Source organism: Mustela nivalis (genome assembly GCF_964662115.1).
Source record: "Mustela nivalis genome assembly, chromosome: 8".
Lineage (NCBI taxonomy): Eukaryota > Metazoa > Chordata > Mammalia > Carnivora > Mustelidae > Mustela > Mustela nivalis.
In genome coordinates this window covers 250,930-263,495 of record NC_139027.1, presented here as the reverse complement: position 1 = coordinate 263,495, position 12,566 = coordinate 250,930, and the positions used below count along the sequence as shown (strand labels likewise).

General features: G+C 62.1%; 1 protein-coding gene and 1 long non-coding RNA gene across 6 annotated transcripts; one reads left to right on the top strand and one right to left on the bottom strand.

Annotated features, from left to right (window-relative positions):
- Positions 1–1,458: 1,458 nt before the first annotated feature.
- LOC309871979 lies at positions 1,459–6,182 on the bottom strand. Its single transcript, XR_014315585.1, has 4 exons — positions 6,080–6,182; positions 2,227–2,432; positions 1,976–2,072; positions 1,459–1,769 (listed from the first exon to the last, which is right to left on the bottom strand). It is a non-coding gene; the product is annotated as an uncharacterized lncRNA (long non-coding RNA).
- TMEM18 (transmembrane protein 18) lies at positions 5,867–12,113 on the top strand. 5 transcript variants are annotated; one of them, XM_082745474.1, is made up of 6 exons: positions 5,870–6,037; positions 6,728–6,796; positions 7,152–7,272; positions 9,086–9,140; positions 11,762–11,802; positions 11,877–12,113. In XM_082745474.1, the coding sequence occupies exons 1-6, from the start codon at positions 5,981–5,983 to the stop codon at positions 12,095–12,097; spliced, it is 564 nt and encodes a 187-aa protein (XP_082601600.1). In that variant the 5' UTR covers positions 5,870–5,980; the 3' UTR covers positions 12,098–12,113. The 5 variants fall into 5 exon arrangements, with proteins under 5 accessions (XP_082601604.1, XP_082601600.1, XP_082601601.1 ...); XM_082745476.1 differs by having other exon boundaries at positions 5,887–6,037; positions 11,709–11,802; XM_082745478.1 differs by lacking the exon at positions 6,728–6,796 and having other exon boundaries at positions 5,867–6,037; positions 11,709–11,802.
- Positions 12,114–12,566: the final 453 nt, after the last annotated feature.

Below are 12,566 nucleotides of genomic sequence, written 5' to 3'. Positions count from 1 at the left end.
TTATTGGGGCCAGCCTCTCTGCTGCCCTGACGAGGACACGTTTGCATATATGCTGTGCCATCTTCTAGACTGTACGTCTGAAGCTGGGCCCAGTTTCTCCATGGAGCTTTAATAGTCAGTGTCTGCTACTTTTCAAATTAGGGAAAAAAAGACCTGAAGCTTTAGTTTCTTCTTGTGAAAGATATTTCTAGACAAATATTTTAAGTGAAAAAAAAAAAAAAAGAGAACAATCTGGTGTTTCTACTTATAGGAATATATAAACTAGTGGATTTTGAAAGAAAAAGACTGATTTAGTTAAGAGAGAGAGAGAGCATGAGCAGAGGGAGAGGAAGAAGCAGGCTCCCCACTGAGCAGGCAGCCCGACGTTGGACTCGATCCCAGGACCCTGGGCCACAGCCAAGAGCGAGAGACTCAGCCCACTGAGTCACCCAGGTACCCCAATAAATGAGCAGAGTTTAAGATTTCCTTTGGTCACGTCTTTTATTCTAACCACAGGTGGTTCCGAGATCAAGTCCCGTGTTTGCCCAGATGTAATGCCCCATCTGGGTGTGCTTATCAGGAATTAAGGACAGTAACGTTTTATTGTTTTTTCCCCCTGAGGTGGGGAGAGGGAAATTGAGTGATTTGGACAATTTCTTTCCTAAGTTTTAAGTGAACCGACAGCAGTGCCCTGCCCCAAAAGCCTGTGTGTGCAGGTGTGTGTGCAGAGGTGTGTGTGCATGCGTGAGCGTGCGTGTGTTTGTGCATGTGTGTACACATGTGTGTGCATGCAGGGGCTTGGGGGCTTACTTTTTATTCTAAAGATTTTATTTATTTATTTGATAGACAGAGATCACAAGTGGGCAGAGAGGCAGGCAGAGAGTGGAGGAAGCAGGCTCCCCGCCGAGCAGAGAGCCCGATGCGGGGCTCGATCCCAGGACCCAGAGATCATGACCTGAGCCGAAGGCAGAGGCTTAACCTACTGAGCCACCCAGGCACCCTGAAAGTTTGTTTAAAAATACGACTAGCGAGATCACGGTCTATCTTCGGTCTTCAGACGGGTGGAAAGCCTCCAGAAGCAGGCTTGCCGACCGTACGACAGGGTTGTGCTCAGGCAAATCTAGATGTCGGCCTTCACTTTTTGAAACCGTGGTAGAGGCCAAGCCGCGTGTTCAGCCTGAACGTGAGACGGGGACGAGGAGGTACAGACTGTCCGGGGGAGCTGGCGGCCTCCTAGAGGCAGGTGCAGTAGGGCTGGGCTCTCCTGACGTGAGCCCTGCGTGAGGCTGGCGGGCGGACCCGCACCAGAGCGCCGACTCCCGGCCCTCCGTCTTCAAACCTCCAGCAAGCACAGAGCCGAGCCTGCCTCTCGGCCTCTCGGAAGTGCGAAACGAGAGCCTTCTGTGTTCCTCGACGTCCGTCACGAGGAGAGCTGAGGTTTGTTCTGCAGCCGTAATGTGAACACATCACCCCAAGCACTTTTTTTTTTTTAAAGTTTTTATTTATTTGAGAGAGAGAGAAAGAGAGCCCAAGAGTGAGGGGAGGGGCCAAGGGAGAAGCAGGCTTCCCGCTGAGCAGAGGGCCTGATGTGGGACTTGATCCCAGGGTGTCTGAAGGCAGATGCTTGACAGCTGAGCCACCCAGGCGCCCCTGCACATGTCAGTATTGAGAATTCATACAATCTATGTATTGGCTTGGATATCATCCTGATCTTAATAGACACAACAAAGATTCTTTTTTATCATTATTAAGCTAATAAAAAGTAGTGACGTCTCTGGAAACACGTCTGCCTGTGGAAGACATACGCAGAACTTGTGATTTACGTCAGTGCTACCCGCACACACGCGTCCGGTGGACGACTACTGAAGGCGAGCGGAAGCAGCCATTTCAGTAAGGTCCGAGTTAGACAAATATCAACAAACATTCGTTTCTAAAAAATAAATCACTAAACGAATACAGTCATTTGTCTTCTTCTATATAGAGAATTTGCACGTACCTCAGAGGGCTCTCACTTCAAAGGTCCCTTGTTTCTCAAGGGTGCAAGGGGAGGGAGTAGAAAGGTCTGACGTCATTTTGCGGAAAGACGGAGTTCTCTTTTAGAAAGAGACACGATGGTAGAGGAACTTCGGGAAGAATTTGGAGGATCAAGAAAACAGTCCGGCCTAATTTTTAAGACTCTCAGAACTCATTCTAAAAAAGTAATGCTTTGGAAGACAGGAGAGAGGGAGGGGTCCCAAAACCCGGTACGCAAGTGGCTCCGCACCCGTAACGCCGGGCTGCAGGCAAACGTCTCCAAACACACAGCTCCGCAGAGAACGGGAGCGTGTGGCTTTCGGCTTGTGGTCACACATCTCCCAACATAACACTTAGGTGAGGATGCTTCCTTACGTACAAAGATGTGACGACATAACTTCCATCCCCTTTGTAATCACATGACAATCTCCACCTGGACTCTGTGAGTAGAGGCACGGACCTTGTTGATACACTTTGTTAGATTAAGAGAAAGAGAGGAGGCCCTCCGAGTGTGCGTCTGCTGACAGCAGAGCCCAGGCCGGCCTTGCCTTCGTGGGCCGGCTTGGAGTGCGGCCACGGGCCGGCGGAGAGTGCCCTCCTGCTCTGCGTACTTGCTGTGGAATGCGTCCGTACTTGATGGATTCTGCCTCAAAAAGCAGTGCGACCTTTGACCAAGGGACAGATTTAGCCTCGAGAAGCCGGGAGGTTGGGACTGACCATTGCACGTCCCTCTCCCAGTGTTGGATCCTCTGCAGAAAGGGTTCAGCCGGCAGCTGGCCAAACGCACTCCCCGGTCATACCCGCATGTCCCATGGTTGGGAGACACAGCCGGACACAGCCCCGGCCTTCCGCACCCCTCCTGAGCTTGACCTCGACTGGGGTCACATGGGAAGCAGACCCCCGGGGGCTGCTTCCCCACCAGGCACATTCAGCTGCCATGGGATGGGCACCTAATGCATTTCCAGCACACGGGACACTTGAATAATGATCTGTTCTGGGGGATCATGAAGGCACAAGAAGTTTCAAGAACTACTGCGGGGACAATGGAGGAGTGTTGTAGACACCCAGTGTCCAAGGAACTGAGGGGAAAGGCGCGGGTCCTGACAGAGGTGAGGACAGAGAGAACTCGGGCCAGGGGCCACCTGCCATCTAGTGGCTGGACCTGGGGACGGACCACTCTGCAAGGATGGTGGGCGTCACCGGACTGGGTCCTGGAGTGGCAGAGACTCCAGTTACCAACGCAGACCGTAAGCCCGGTGCAGCCAGCAAACCTAGGGCCATCAGAGAGCAAGGACAGACTGACGGGGACGGTATAAGTACCGAGCAATCGCGTTGTGCCCCTTCCAAGCCCACGGGAGCCGGCATGACGTGCGGCGTGACGTAGGTCGGTCAATCACAGTGCATTGCACTTTGCAAACGGCCGACCGGGACGGAGGGAGGGAAGGGCTCGCCCACCGTCACGGAGCACTGCGGGAGGGAACAGCAGGCCCAGCATGGCACACGGCTGCGGCGCTGCTGACTGGACCAACACGGCCTCTTCACGACCCAGAAACCCTGATGATCTCCACGGTGGGGGCCACGGGCTGCCACCCCTAGGCGGGACACGTGGCATGAAGCCAGGTACAGCAGAAAAGCAATCTCGACCCCGTAGACGGAGGAAAAGCCCCCCCCCTTCCCCTGCCTGAAGAGCTCAGATGGAGGGCCTGGCCCAGGAACGGAGTGGTCACCACACGGTGTGCAAACCGGCTGGGCTGGACAGGCAGGAACCTGGCCTGGCCAGACCTGTGGGATCACAGTCCTCTCTGTGCCCCACAGCTCGTGAGAGGCCCCGAAAACTGTTTCATCCCTCTGAAATCCCAGAGCCCCACCCCCCTTGCTTGTCCAGAACGACGTGCACACCTCTTTCTGTCGATGGTCTTTGGAATTGCCCTATCTGTGTCCCTTTTTTTCACACAGGCTGTCACGCTGGCCTTGGCCCAGTGACTGCCCTGAGCAGAAGAGAAAGCCAACCCAGGAGGGGCAGGACTGCAGGGCCAGAGCCTGGCCCGAGGTTGCCGTGATCTGAGGACCCCCATGGGCCCGGTCATGCCCCAGATGCTGGAGGCAGGAAGGACCCCACTAGAGCCTGGAGAGGGAGTGTGGCCCTGCGGCACCTCGATTTTGGATTTCTGGCCCCACAGCCGAGGGAGGAGACTCCTACTGTTGTAGGGGATATTTAGGCTCTGTGGGCAAAGCCTTTGATGCCTTTCTGCCCTGAGTCCAGGAGCTTCTCTCTATGGAGTTGCTGTGTTCTGGTATTTCCCTCCCCGTGGACCTCCTGTCCTCCACACGCTGAGTGCGGAATGAGCACATGACACGGGTCAATGCCCTGGGGAGGCTCAGTGAGAAAGAGAAATGGACCACCCCAAGCAGCACGATGCCACGTGTGGTGTGGCCCCGTGGTCACTCGCAGAGGTCACCGAGGTTGGGATCTGTTCCTGGGTTGCAGGAGGCGGAGTGGAGAGGCACTTGGGCAGGGCAGACGCAGGAGCTCTGGATGGCTGGTTGCGGCTCAGGTCACCAACCACCTCAGGGTCCTGCGAGGCCGCAGCGTCCCTGGGCTTGCGCTCAGCCCGCCTCGGCTCCAGGTCCTGTCCCTCTCCCTGCCCTGTTCACAGGCTCTCTCCCGCTCTCTCGAGCAGAGAAGGCAAAGTGAAGAGGAGACACTGGAGTTGTTGGGTCGCATCTGCCAAACACGCATCACCGGTCAGGACGGAGTCCCCACGAGCCCACGATTCCGCAACAGCCCAAACCGTGGAAAGGCACAGAGGTGACTCCCCGTGACCTCGGAAGGAACATTCCTCCAACCCGGAGGACACGGGGCCGTTACAGCCTCTGCACCGGACACTCACTGTCGTGGGCGCGGAACCAGGCACGAGGGTCCCCAGGCTGGGCCGCAGGCGGGGCGCGGCGGGGCCACGGTCGAGGGCGCCCGGCCCCGCCCCGCGGCTTTCCCGGGCGGCAGGGGGTACTCCCCGGGGAGACGCGGCCCCGGGGCGGGATCAGCAGCTCCGGGTCAGGCTGCGCATGGGATCTTCCCCGCGGGGGAGGCAAGGCCGCGGGCGCCCTGCCCTGGCAAAGGTCCCTCGTGCCGGAAACGTGCCTAAAGGATCGCGGGGGCGCGGGCGCGGGGAGCAGGGAGGACGCGCCGAGCAGCAGGGTCTTCCGAGGTCCCCGAGGGACGGGGAGCGGCAGGGGCGCGCGGGGCTCCCGGAGGGCGCGGACCCCAGGCGCCTGCTCGGTCCCCCGACGCAGCCGAGCTTCTGCCGGACGCCGCAGCCGAGCCGCCCGCCCCGCCGAGTGCCCGCCGCGCGCGTCCTGCCTCCGCTGCCCCGGCCGGGCCGCCCCGACGCGGGAACGCGCGTCTCCCCGGCCCCGGCGCGCGGCGGGGCGGTCAGCCCGGCGTCTGCGGAGGCCCGGGAGGCTGGACACGCCGGGCGCCCCGGAGCCTCTTCCCGACGGGCAGGACCCTGACCCGCGCTGGCCGGGCGCCCGGGCCGCGTCCGCCGAGAGCCCCGGGGAGGTGCCTGCGCCCGCGGCTACTGCCGCATGGACCGTCCCAGACCCTGCGTGGCCCCGGGAGCGCGTCGCTGTCGCCCTCGGACCCCCGGGTTGGGGTCGGAAGCTGCCCCCGGGCCTGCCGCGCGCCGGCGGCTGGGACGCGACCCCCGCCCCGCCGCCCCCGCCGCCCGCCGCTCCCCGCCCACCGCCGCCGCGGAGCCCCCGGAAGCTCCCTCGGGGCCCAGGTCACAGCGTCTGAAGCCGCAGAATACCGCGAGATGTGCCGCCGCACCCGGCCCACAGGGAGATATCGCGAGATGTCCGAGAGCGGGCGGGCTTCGCGACACGCGGAAATCCCGCGAGAGGAGACGCCGGAGGCGTTCCCGGTGCGACCCGACGGGGGCGGGGACCGAGACGGCGGTGGTGAGGGTGGGCTTTTCCGGGGACGATGCCCTCCGCCTTCTCGGTCAGCTCTTTCCCCGTCAGCATTCCGGCCGTGATCACGGTAACTTGCTGCCTCCTTGACCGTCCGTTCGGGCGACGGTACCTGGGTCCGCTCGGGGTTTGCCCGCATCCGCTGTCCACACCGACTACCGCCGAAGGGGACGGGGCGGGGCTTCCCGGTGGGCGGGGCTTCGTGGTGAGCGGGCTCTTTCGGGCGGGGCTCGGCGGTGGGAGGGACTCTAGGGGCGGTGCCCGGGGGTGGGCGGGGCGCTCGTGGGCGGGACGCTCGTGGGCGGGACGTGCCGGGGCGGGTCCGGGCGCTGTGGACCGACCGCGGGCGGAGTTGGCGGGCGGCGGGACCTGCGGACGCTGCCCTCGCCTGGTCGCCGCCCTCTGCTCCGCCTTTCTCTTCGGGCCCCTCCGCGCGATGGTGGGGAACCGGTGGTCGTGGCCAGTGTTCCGTGCGCAGCGGCCCGGGACACTTAGAGTCCCGAGGGCGCTGCGGGACCGGAGGCAGGTCCGGCCTGGGCGGCTGGACAGAAGGACAGGGCAGGGCATGCGTGTGCGCTTGCGTCGGGAGGTCTGGCGTTGTGGGGGGCCCGCGCCCCTGGAAGGAGATCCGGGCATCTGGGTGGGGGCATCGGACCCCGCAGGGGTGCGGCCCGTCTCCGGGTGTGGACCGGCCTGTCTCCGGGTGTGGACCGGCCCGTGGGGACGCTGAGGAAACCCCCATCTTGGCACTGCTGGGAAGGTTGCCAGAAAGCTTGGAGAAGATGCCGTCGGGGAATTGGGACGCCTCCGACCTCCCAAGCCCCGAAGTGTGAGTCTGAGCGACCAGAGTAGGTCTTGTTTCGAGTCTTGGGGCACCAGGGTCCCCCCAATGAGACACTCGCCCGCTCAAGTCCTCAGAAACCCACAGACGCGGCTCTGTTCATACGCAGGGGAAGCCAGGGGCCTCCGGTGGGAGGTGCCGCCGCGGACGGTGATGCTTCCCTGTCCAGGCTCCGGCGGAGGTTGCAGCGTGGTCCCCTCCGACCCCCCAACTCCGGTTTGCGGAGGCCTGTGGGGACGGCTCCGGCAGAGGGGCCGCTGCCCTGCCTGACCCAGGAGGCGTGAAGCCGGGCCGCCTTGAGCTGAGGACGGCGAGGTGATGGGTCTGGTGCTGTGTCTTCCAGCAGACAGACTGGACCGAGCCGTGGCTGCTGGGACTGGCCGTCTTCCACGTGCTGTGCCTGCTGCTCACGTGTCTGTCCTCCCAGAGGCACGGACTTCAGGTCGGACACTTCCTGTGCCTGGGTGAGTACAACAAGCCACACTTCTGTGGCGCCGGTCCCTGCGATGTGGCCCCTCCAGGCGGCATCTCAGCAGAAGCTTGACTTAGCACGGGAGTGAGGTGGTGAGCGTGTGTTGCACAAGCAGCCGTGTGCGGCGAGCGATGGGTAGAGTGCACGCTGCCTTCCTGCCCCGGAGGGCTGCCGTCCGGTGCGGCCCGGGGCCCGGGAGAGCTTGGTGGGCGGTGCCAGCATTCAGGAAGTCCTCCCGCACCTGGCTGCCGTCTCTCAGCTGTGGTGAGTACGGGCGGCCGACGGAGGGGCCGCCAGCAGCACCGTGCAGGGCCTGGGCAGGCTGCGCAGGAGCCGACCCTGGCGTGTGCGGGGCCTGCAGCGGGAGCCATGCAGCCTCTGTGTGGCCTGGGGCCCCGGACGTGCACTTCCTGTGGTGAGCGTGGCCTGGGCTCGGAGGAGGGTGACGGCCTGCCCAGGTGCGCTGGCAGGTTAGAGACAGACAGCCTGCGACCCCAACAGCTCCGTGGGAGAGGAGAGGGCTGACTTTGCCCCTGGGGACAAGGGATAGGGATGCTGTGCACGTGCACATGCGTTCTGACCCCGGAGCCGTCCCACCAGCCCGAGGCTGATTCGTCCTGTGCAGCATCGTTTGCTGCGTTTGTGTGGGTGAAGCACAGAGAGGTTCCCTAACTGCCCACTCCGCGCCCTGGTGGCTCAGCCGAGCCCCGGTGGCTCAGCCGAGCCCCGGACACTGTCGGGGGTGGGAGCCATGCTCGCTGCACGCCTCCTGGGCCTCAGCCCGTCTCCTCCGCTCTTCTCTGTCTCTTCTGGGGCTCTGTTGGTGTCGCTTTGGGTCCATTCATGGAGCAAAGAGTCGGGACATTGCAAAGCCTGGTGCAATCTCTGTGATTTGGGTCAAGGACAGGAGGTTTTTTTTTTTTTTTTTAAAGATTTTTATTTATTTATTTGACAGAGAGAAATCACAAGTAGATGGAGAGGCAGGCAGAGAGAGAGAGAGGGAAGCAGGCTCTCTGCTGAGCAGAGAGCCCGATGCGGGACTCGATCCCAGGACCCTGAGATCATGACCTGAGCCGAAGGCAGCGGCTTAACCCACTGAGCCACCCAGGCGCCCAAGAACAGGAGGTTTTGCACGTTAATTAATTTCTGCTAGAAACGAAAGCACTGGGTGCTCACAGCGGTTGCTGGCCGTGCTGCACCGCAGCCTGTCGTCTGGAGGCCAGTGTCCGCCCCGTGTGCTCCGCAGGCTCTGGTCAGGACTGCAGCAACTGCCTGCTTCTGACCGCAGGGCTCAGGACGGCCGTGGGGCTCCTGGAGGGCCGTGGCCTCTGGGACCAGTGGGCAGGTGTCCGCAGTCACCCCTGCCGCGTCCCTGGCAGGCGGAGCATGAGGGAGGAGAGCAGGTCACTTCATGCACTCGGTCTCGCGACCCTGGGCGTTCTGTGTGGCCTCTGGGAGAGGGACTCCAGACCAGACCGGGTGGGAGTGCGGGTGGGGGGTCGCGCGTGGGCCATGGCTGTCAGGCGCCAGCCCTAGGCGCTCGCGGCTTCGTGCTGTCCATGGGGACATCAGGGCCTTCCTGTGTCTCGAGTGTCCTCATCTTTTTTCTGGGAAAGGGAAGTTCTACAATTTAAAAATTCTCTGAATTTGACCTCACACTCATCTGAAACGGAAGTTATGTTTCCCATCAAATTCTTGCTTTTCTGTGATATTTTATGTTAAACCATTGCAAAAAGGACGTATGAGTCTGTTACGGTGAATAATCAGTCACCCAAGTCCCGACACGTGATTTCTCTCTTTTCCAGTGACTTTGGTCTATGGTGCTGAGTATATCAACGAAGTCGCGGCCATGAACTGGAGGTAGGCCAGCGCCCGCTCGTCCAGACTGTAGTCGGGAACCACACTCCAGAGGGGCTCATCCAACAGGGGCATGGCGCGCCGGCCGCGGGAGCCAGAGAGACGAGAGAAGGCGGGTCACCGGGGCCCGGGGCAGACCCGGGCCTCTGCACTGATAGGGTTAGGGTTGAGGAATGGCTTGTTGGCTATGTGAGGGTTTGAAGATCGGTTAGCACAGTGCATGGCAGCGTGAGAGAGGTCGGGGCTTTCGTAAAGTAGCTCTAGCTGCTGCCAGATGAAGGCGGTGGAGTTTTAGGAGAGCTTGGGCCACGTGTGGTCGGAGCGGCGGGTGGTGTGCTGCGCGACCCCTGCCCTCTCTGGGCCGGCCGTGTCTTCTCGAGGCCACAGAACGTCATCCTGGCAGAAATCCGGGGCTGCCTTCTTTAGATGACCACTCCACCCCCCACATGCCTGCGGCCTTGGTCGGTCAGGGCAGCCTTTCAGCTCCGTCACCACCGCGTCCAGCGTCACGGCTCTCCTTCCGTCCTGCTCGGGTGTCAGGTCCTGTCCGCGGTTACAGCCCCGCGCCCACAGCCACAAGCGTGTGCTGGACGTGCTGTGCTGACGGCGAGGGCTGCGTCTGGGAACCTCGGCCTCGCGCACCGGCTGGGACCCTCGCGCACCGGCTGGGACCCTCGCATGGGCGTCTGGCCCACTGTCTTTATACGACCTGTGACCTTAAAGTGCTTTTGACATTTTCAAGTGCAGAGGTGTTCATGCTCTTAAACATGAAGGAAAGAGAAGAAGTTGTAGACTCTGAGCAGGAAGGATTTGAAGACCTTCCCGTGGAGCCTGCACACCCGGGTGTCCAGGAGGCTGCTGGGCCGGGCTAGACGGCTGTGCCTCTGCTGACGGCTAACACCCCTCCCCCTCCGGCCCCCGCGCCTCCTTACTCAGCCGAGGAATGAGGACACGGAAGACGCCGGACTGACGACCTCGTCCTCCCTCTGCCTGGCTTTCGGGGTGTGGCTGTGGCCCCAGCAGCCCCCCTCCCGCTCCTGACTCTCCCCTTCTGCAGGCGTCTCCTCAGACAGACGCCCTGACGGTTCCCACTTCTCTTTGTCGAAGGGCGCCCTGGTCTCCCCCATCAGGGTCCTTCACGAGGAGACTTGAACGCGGGTCACTGTCCCCTTGGGCCTGCACCTCACCTCAGCGCAGAAATGCTCTCGTGTGTGACAGCGTGGTCTGGGTGCGGCCCAGCCCGCGGTTACTCCGTCTGTGGGTTACCTGACCTGGGTCTCTCCCCGTGGAACCACCGGCTCCCTGGATGCGGGACGCCCTGCTGCCAGCTTCCTCCCTTCTCAGGGCCACCCCTTGTCCGGCTCCTTGTGGTTTCCTCCACGGGCCGAGGGCACCAGTCTTCCCTCTGCCTTGTTGCCGGACCATTGCTTGGATGTCTGATGGACATCAGGAAAGTAGCACTTCCCCAGAGCCCCCCGCCCCGGAGCTGTCCGCAGGGCACTCGCCTCTGGTAACTGAGGACAGAGATCTCATCGTTGTGCAGACCTTTCCTCAGGCCCTTGTCCTCTGGGACGCACCAAGAGTGTGGCTTTCTCCCGTCACCACAGGCCCTGCCGTTGCACAGATGACAGCGGTCACCTCCCAAGCGGGGCTGTGCTTCCCCCGGTCCCAGCCCTTCTGCATCCCTGACCGGACAGCAGGTGGCCTCAGCCTGGCCACGGCAGGGTCTCGGCCACAGACTGGCCACTCCAGGCTTCATCCACGTGGAACGGGAGTGCAGGGCGCCTTCTGCAGCCCATGCTCACCTCCGCACCCTCCCTGCTTCCATTCTCTGGGAGCGTCGACCATGACGTGTGTGTCTGAATGTCTTCATGACCCGAACCTTCCCGGCACTATAAGCTGCGTGTGGCTCGTCTCCTCGGTTCGTGGCCACGACCCCAGGGCCAACACCTGGCTCCTCTGCCCCGGTCCCTGCGCTCCTGGATTGCTGGGACTTCGCACATGGTGCTTCTGCATGTGCCCGTGCTGGCCATGGAGGGACGCTCGGCTGCGGCCGGCTTCTGCCACTCACTGGTCCTGCCTTCAGGCAGCTTGGACAACGCGGTGTCCCTGAGCCTCCCGTGTGAAAGCGGCGTGTGGGCGAAAGTTGCCCCAGGGGGAGAGCCGGCTCTGTCTCTGTCTCGGACAAGCTCGGGGACGATGCAGCCCGTGTGACCTGATGGCCCGTGGGAGCCCGGGAGCTGTTGCCGCAGCACACGTTCTGGTGGGCGTCAGGTCTGCCCTCAGAGCGAGTGTGCGAGTGCTTCCTCGCCCGGAGAGCCTTGGGCGGTCCATGTCCCTCCCGCTGCCGTCTCCCTGGCACCCGGGGTTCCGGCCACCTTCGCCGTGGGCCCGACTGTGTGTGCTCCCGACGGGGCTCATGGGCAGCAAGGCGGGGCAGGTGGGTGGGCTGCGGTCGTAGGGCCGGCGGTGGTGCCTTGGTTGACCCAAGAGCTCTCCAGGGGCCTCCGCCGAGGATAGCACTAAGGACGTTTTGTCATGTCACGTGATTTCTCTTTTTCCCTAAAACAGGTTATTCTCGAGATACCAGTATTTCGACTCACGGGGGATGTTCATTTCCATAGTGTTTTCGGCGCCGCTGCTGCTCAACGCCATGATCATCGTGGTACGTGCAGGCCGCCCTGGGTCCCGGTTCTCTGGGCGCTTCCCTCTCTAACGTCCCACGACGATCGCTTCCAGGTGATGTGGGTCCGGAAGACGCTGGACGTGATGACCGACCTGAAGACCCTGCAGGAGACGAGAAGACGAAGGAAAAGGAAAGACTGACGCGAGCGGTCGTGTCGCTTTCTTGGGGGCACCGGGTTCCTCCGCGTCCTCGTCCCGCGCCTCCCTGTCGGCGGCCCGCACGTCTCACGGAGGGTCCGCGCCCCAGAGCACACCTCGCGTTGCCCTTGAAATAAACGCTGCCGGCACTGCCGTCCGTGTGGGTGTGTGTTCAGCCCGGGTCTGCGTACGGTCTGCTCCTCCCCGGCTGCAGTGTGTCCGTCCGTGGTGTCTGCAGCATTGCTCTCGCTCGTGTGATTGGCCGTAGTTACAGAGCCTTCAGGCAGCATGAAAACCTGGAACCAAGTGATACACCGTGCTGTCCCTGTGTAGGCACCATCAGGCTCTACTTCCTGGGTCATGGCCACTGGGGCCCCCATGTGGCATGTGGCCGAGTCTGTGACGTTCTGGGTCATCCTGGAGGGCTGGAGCCCAGGGACGCTCCTGGGCTTGCTGCGATGTCTGTGCTGGGGAGGGTGCGGTTCGGAACCTTAGCGGTGCCGAGGTGGGGAGCCCTGGCCAGAGCCGCCTTACTCGAGGCCCCGGCAGCAAGGTCCTGAGAAGACGCGTGCCTCTGAGCGCGGGGAGCCAAGTCCCGGGGGCGAG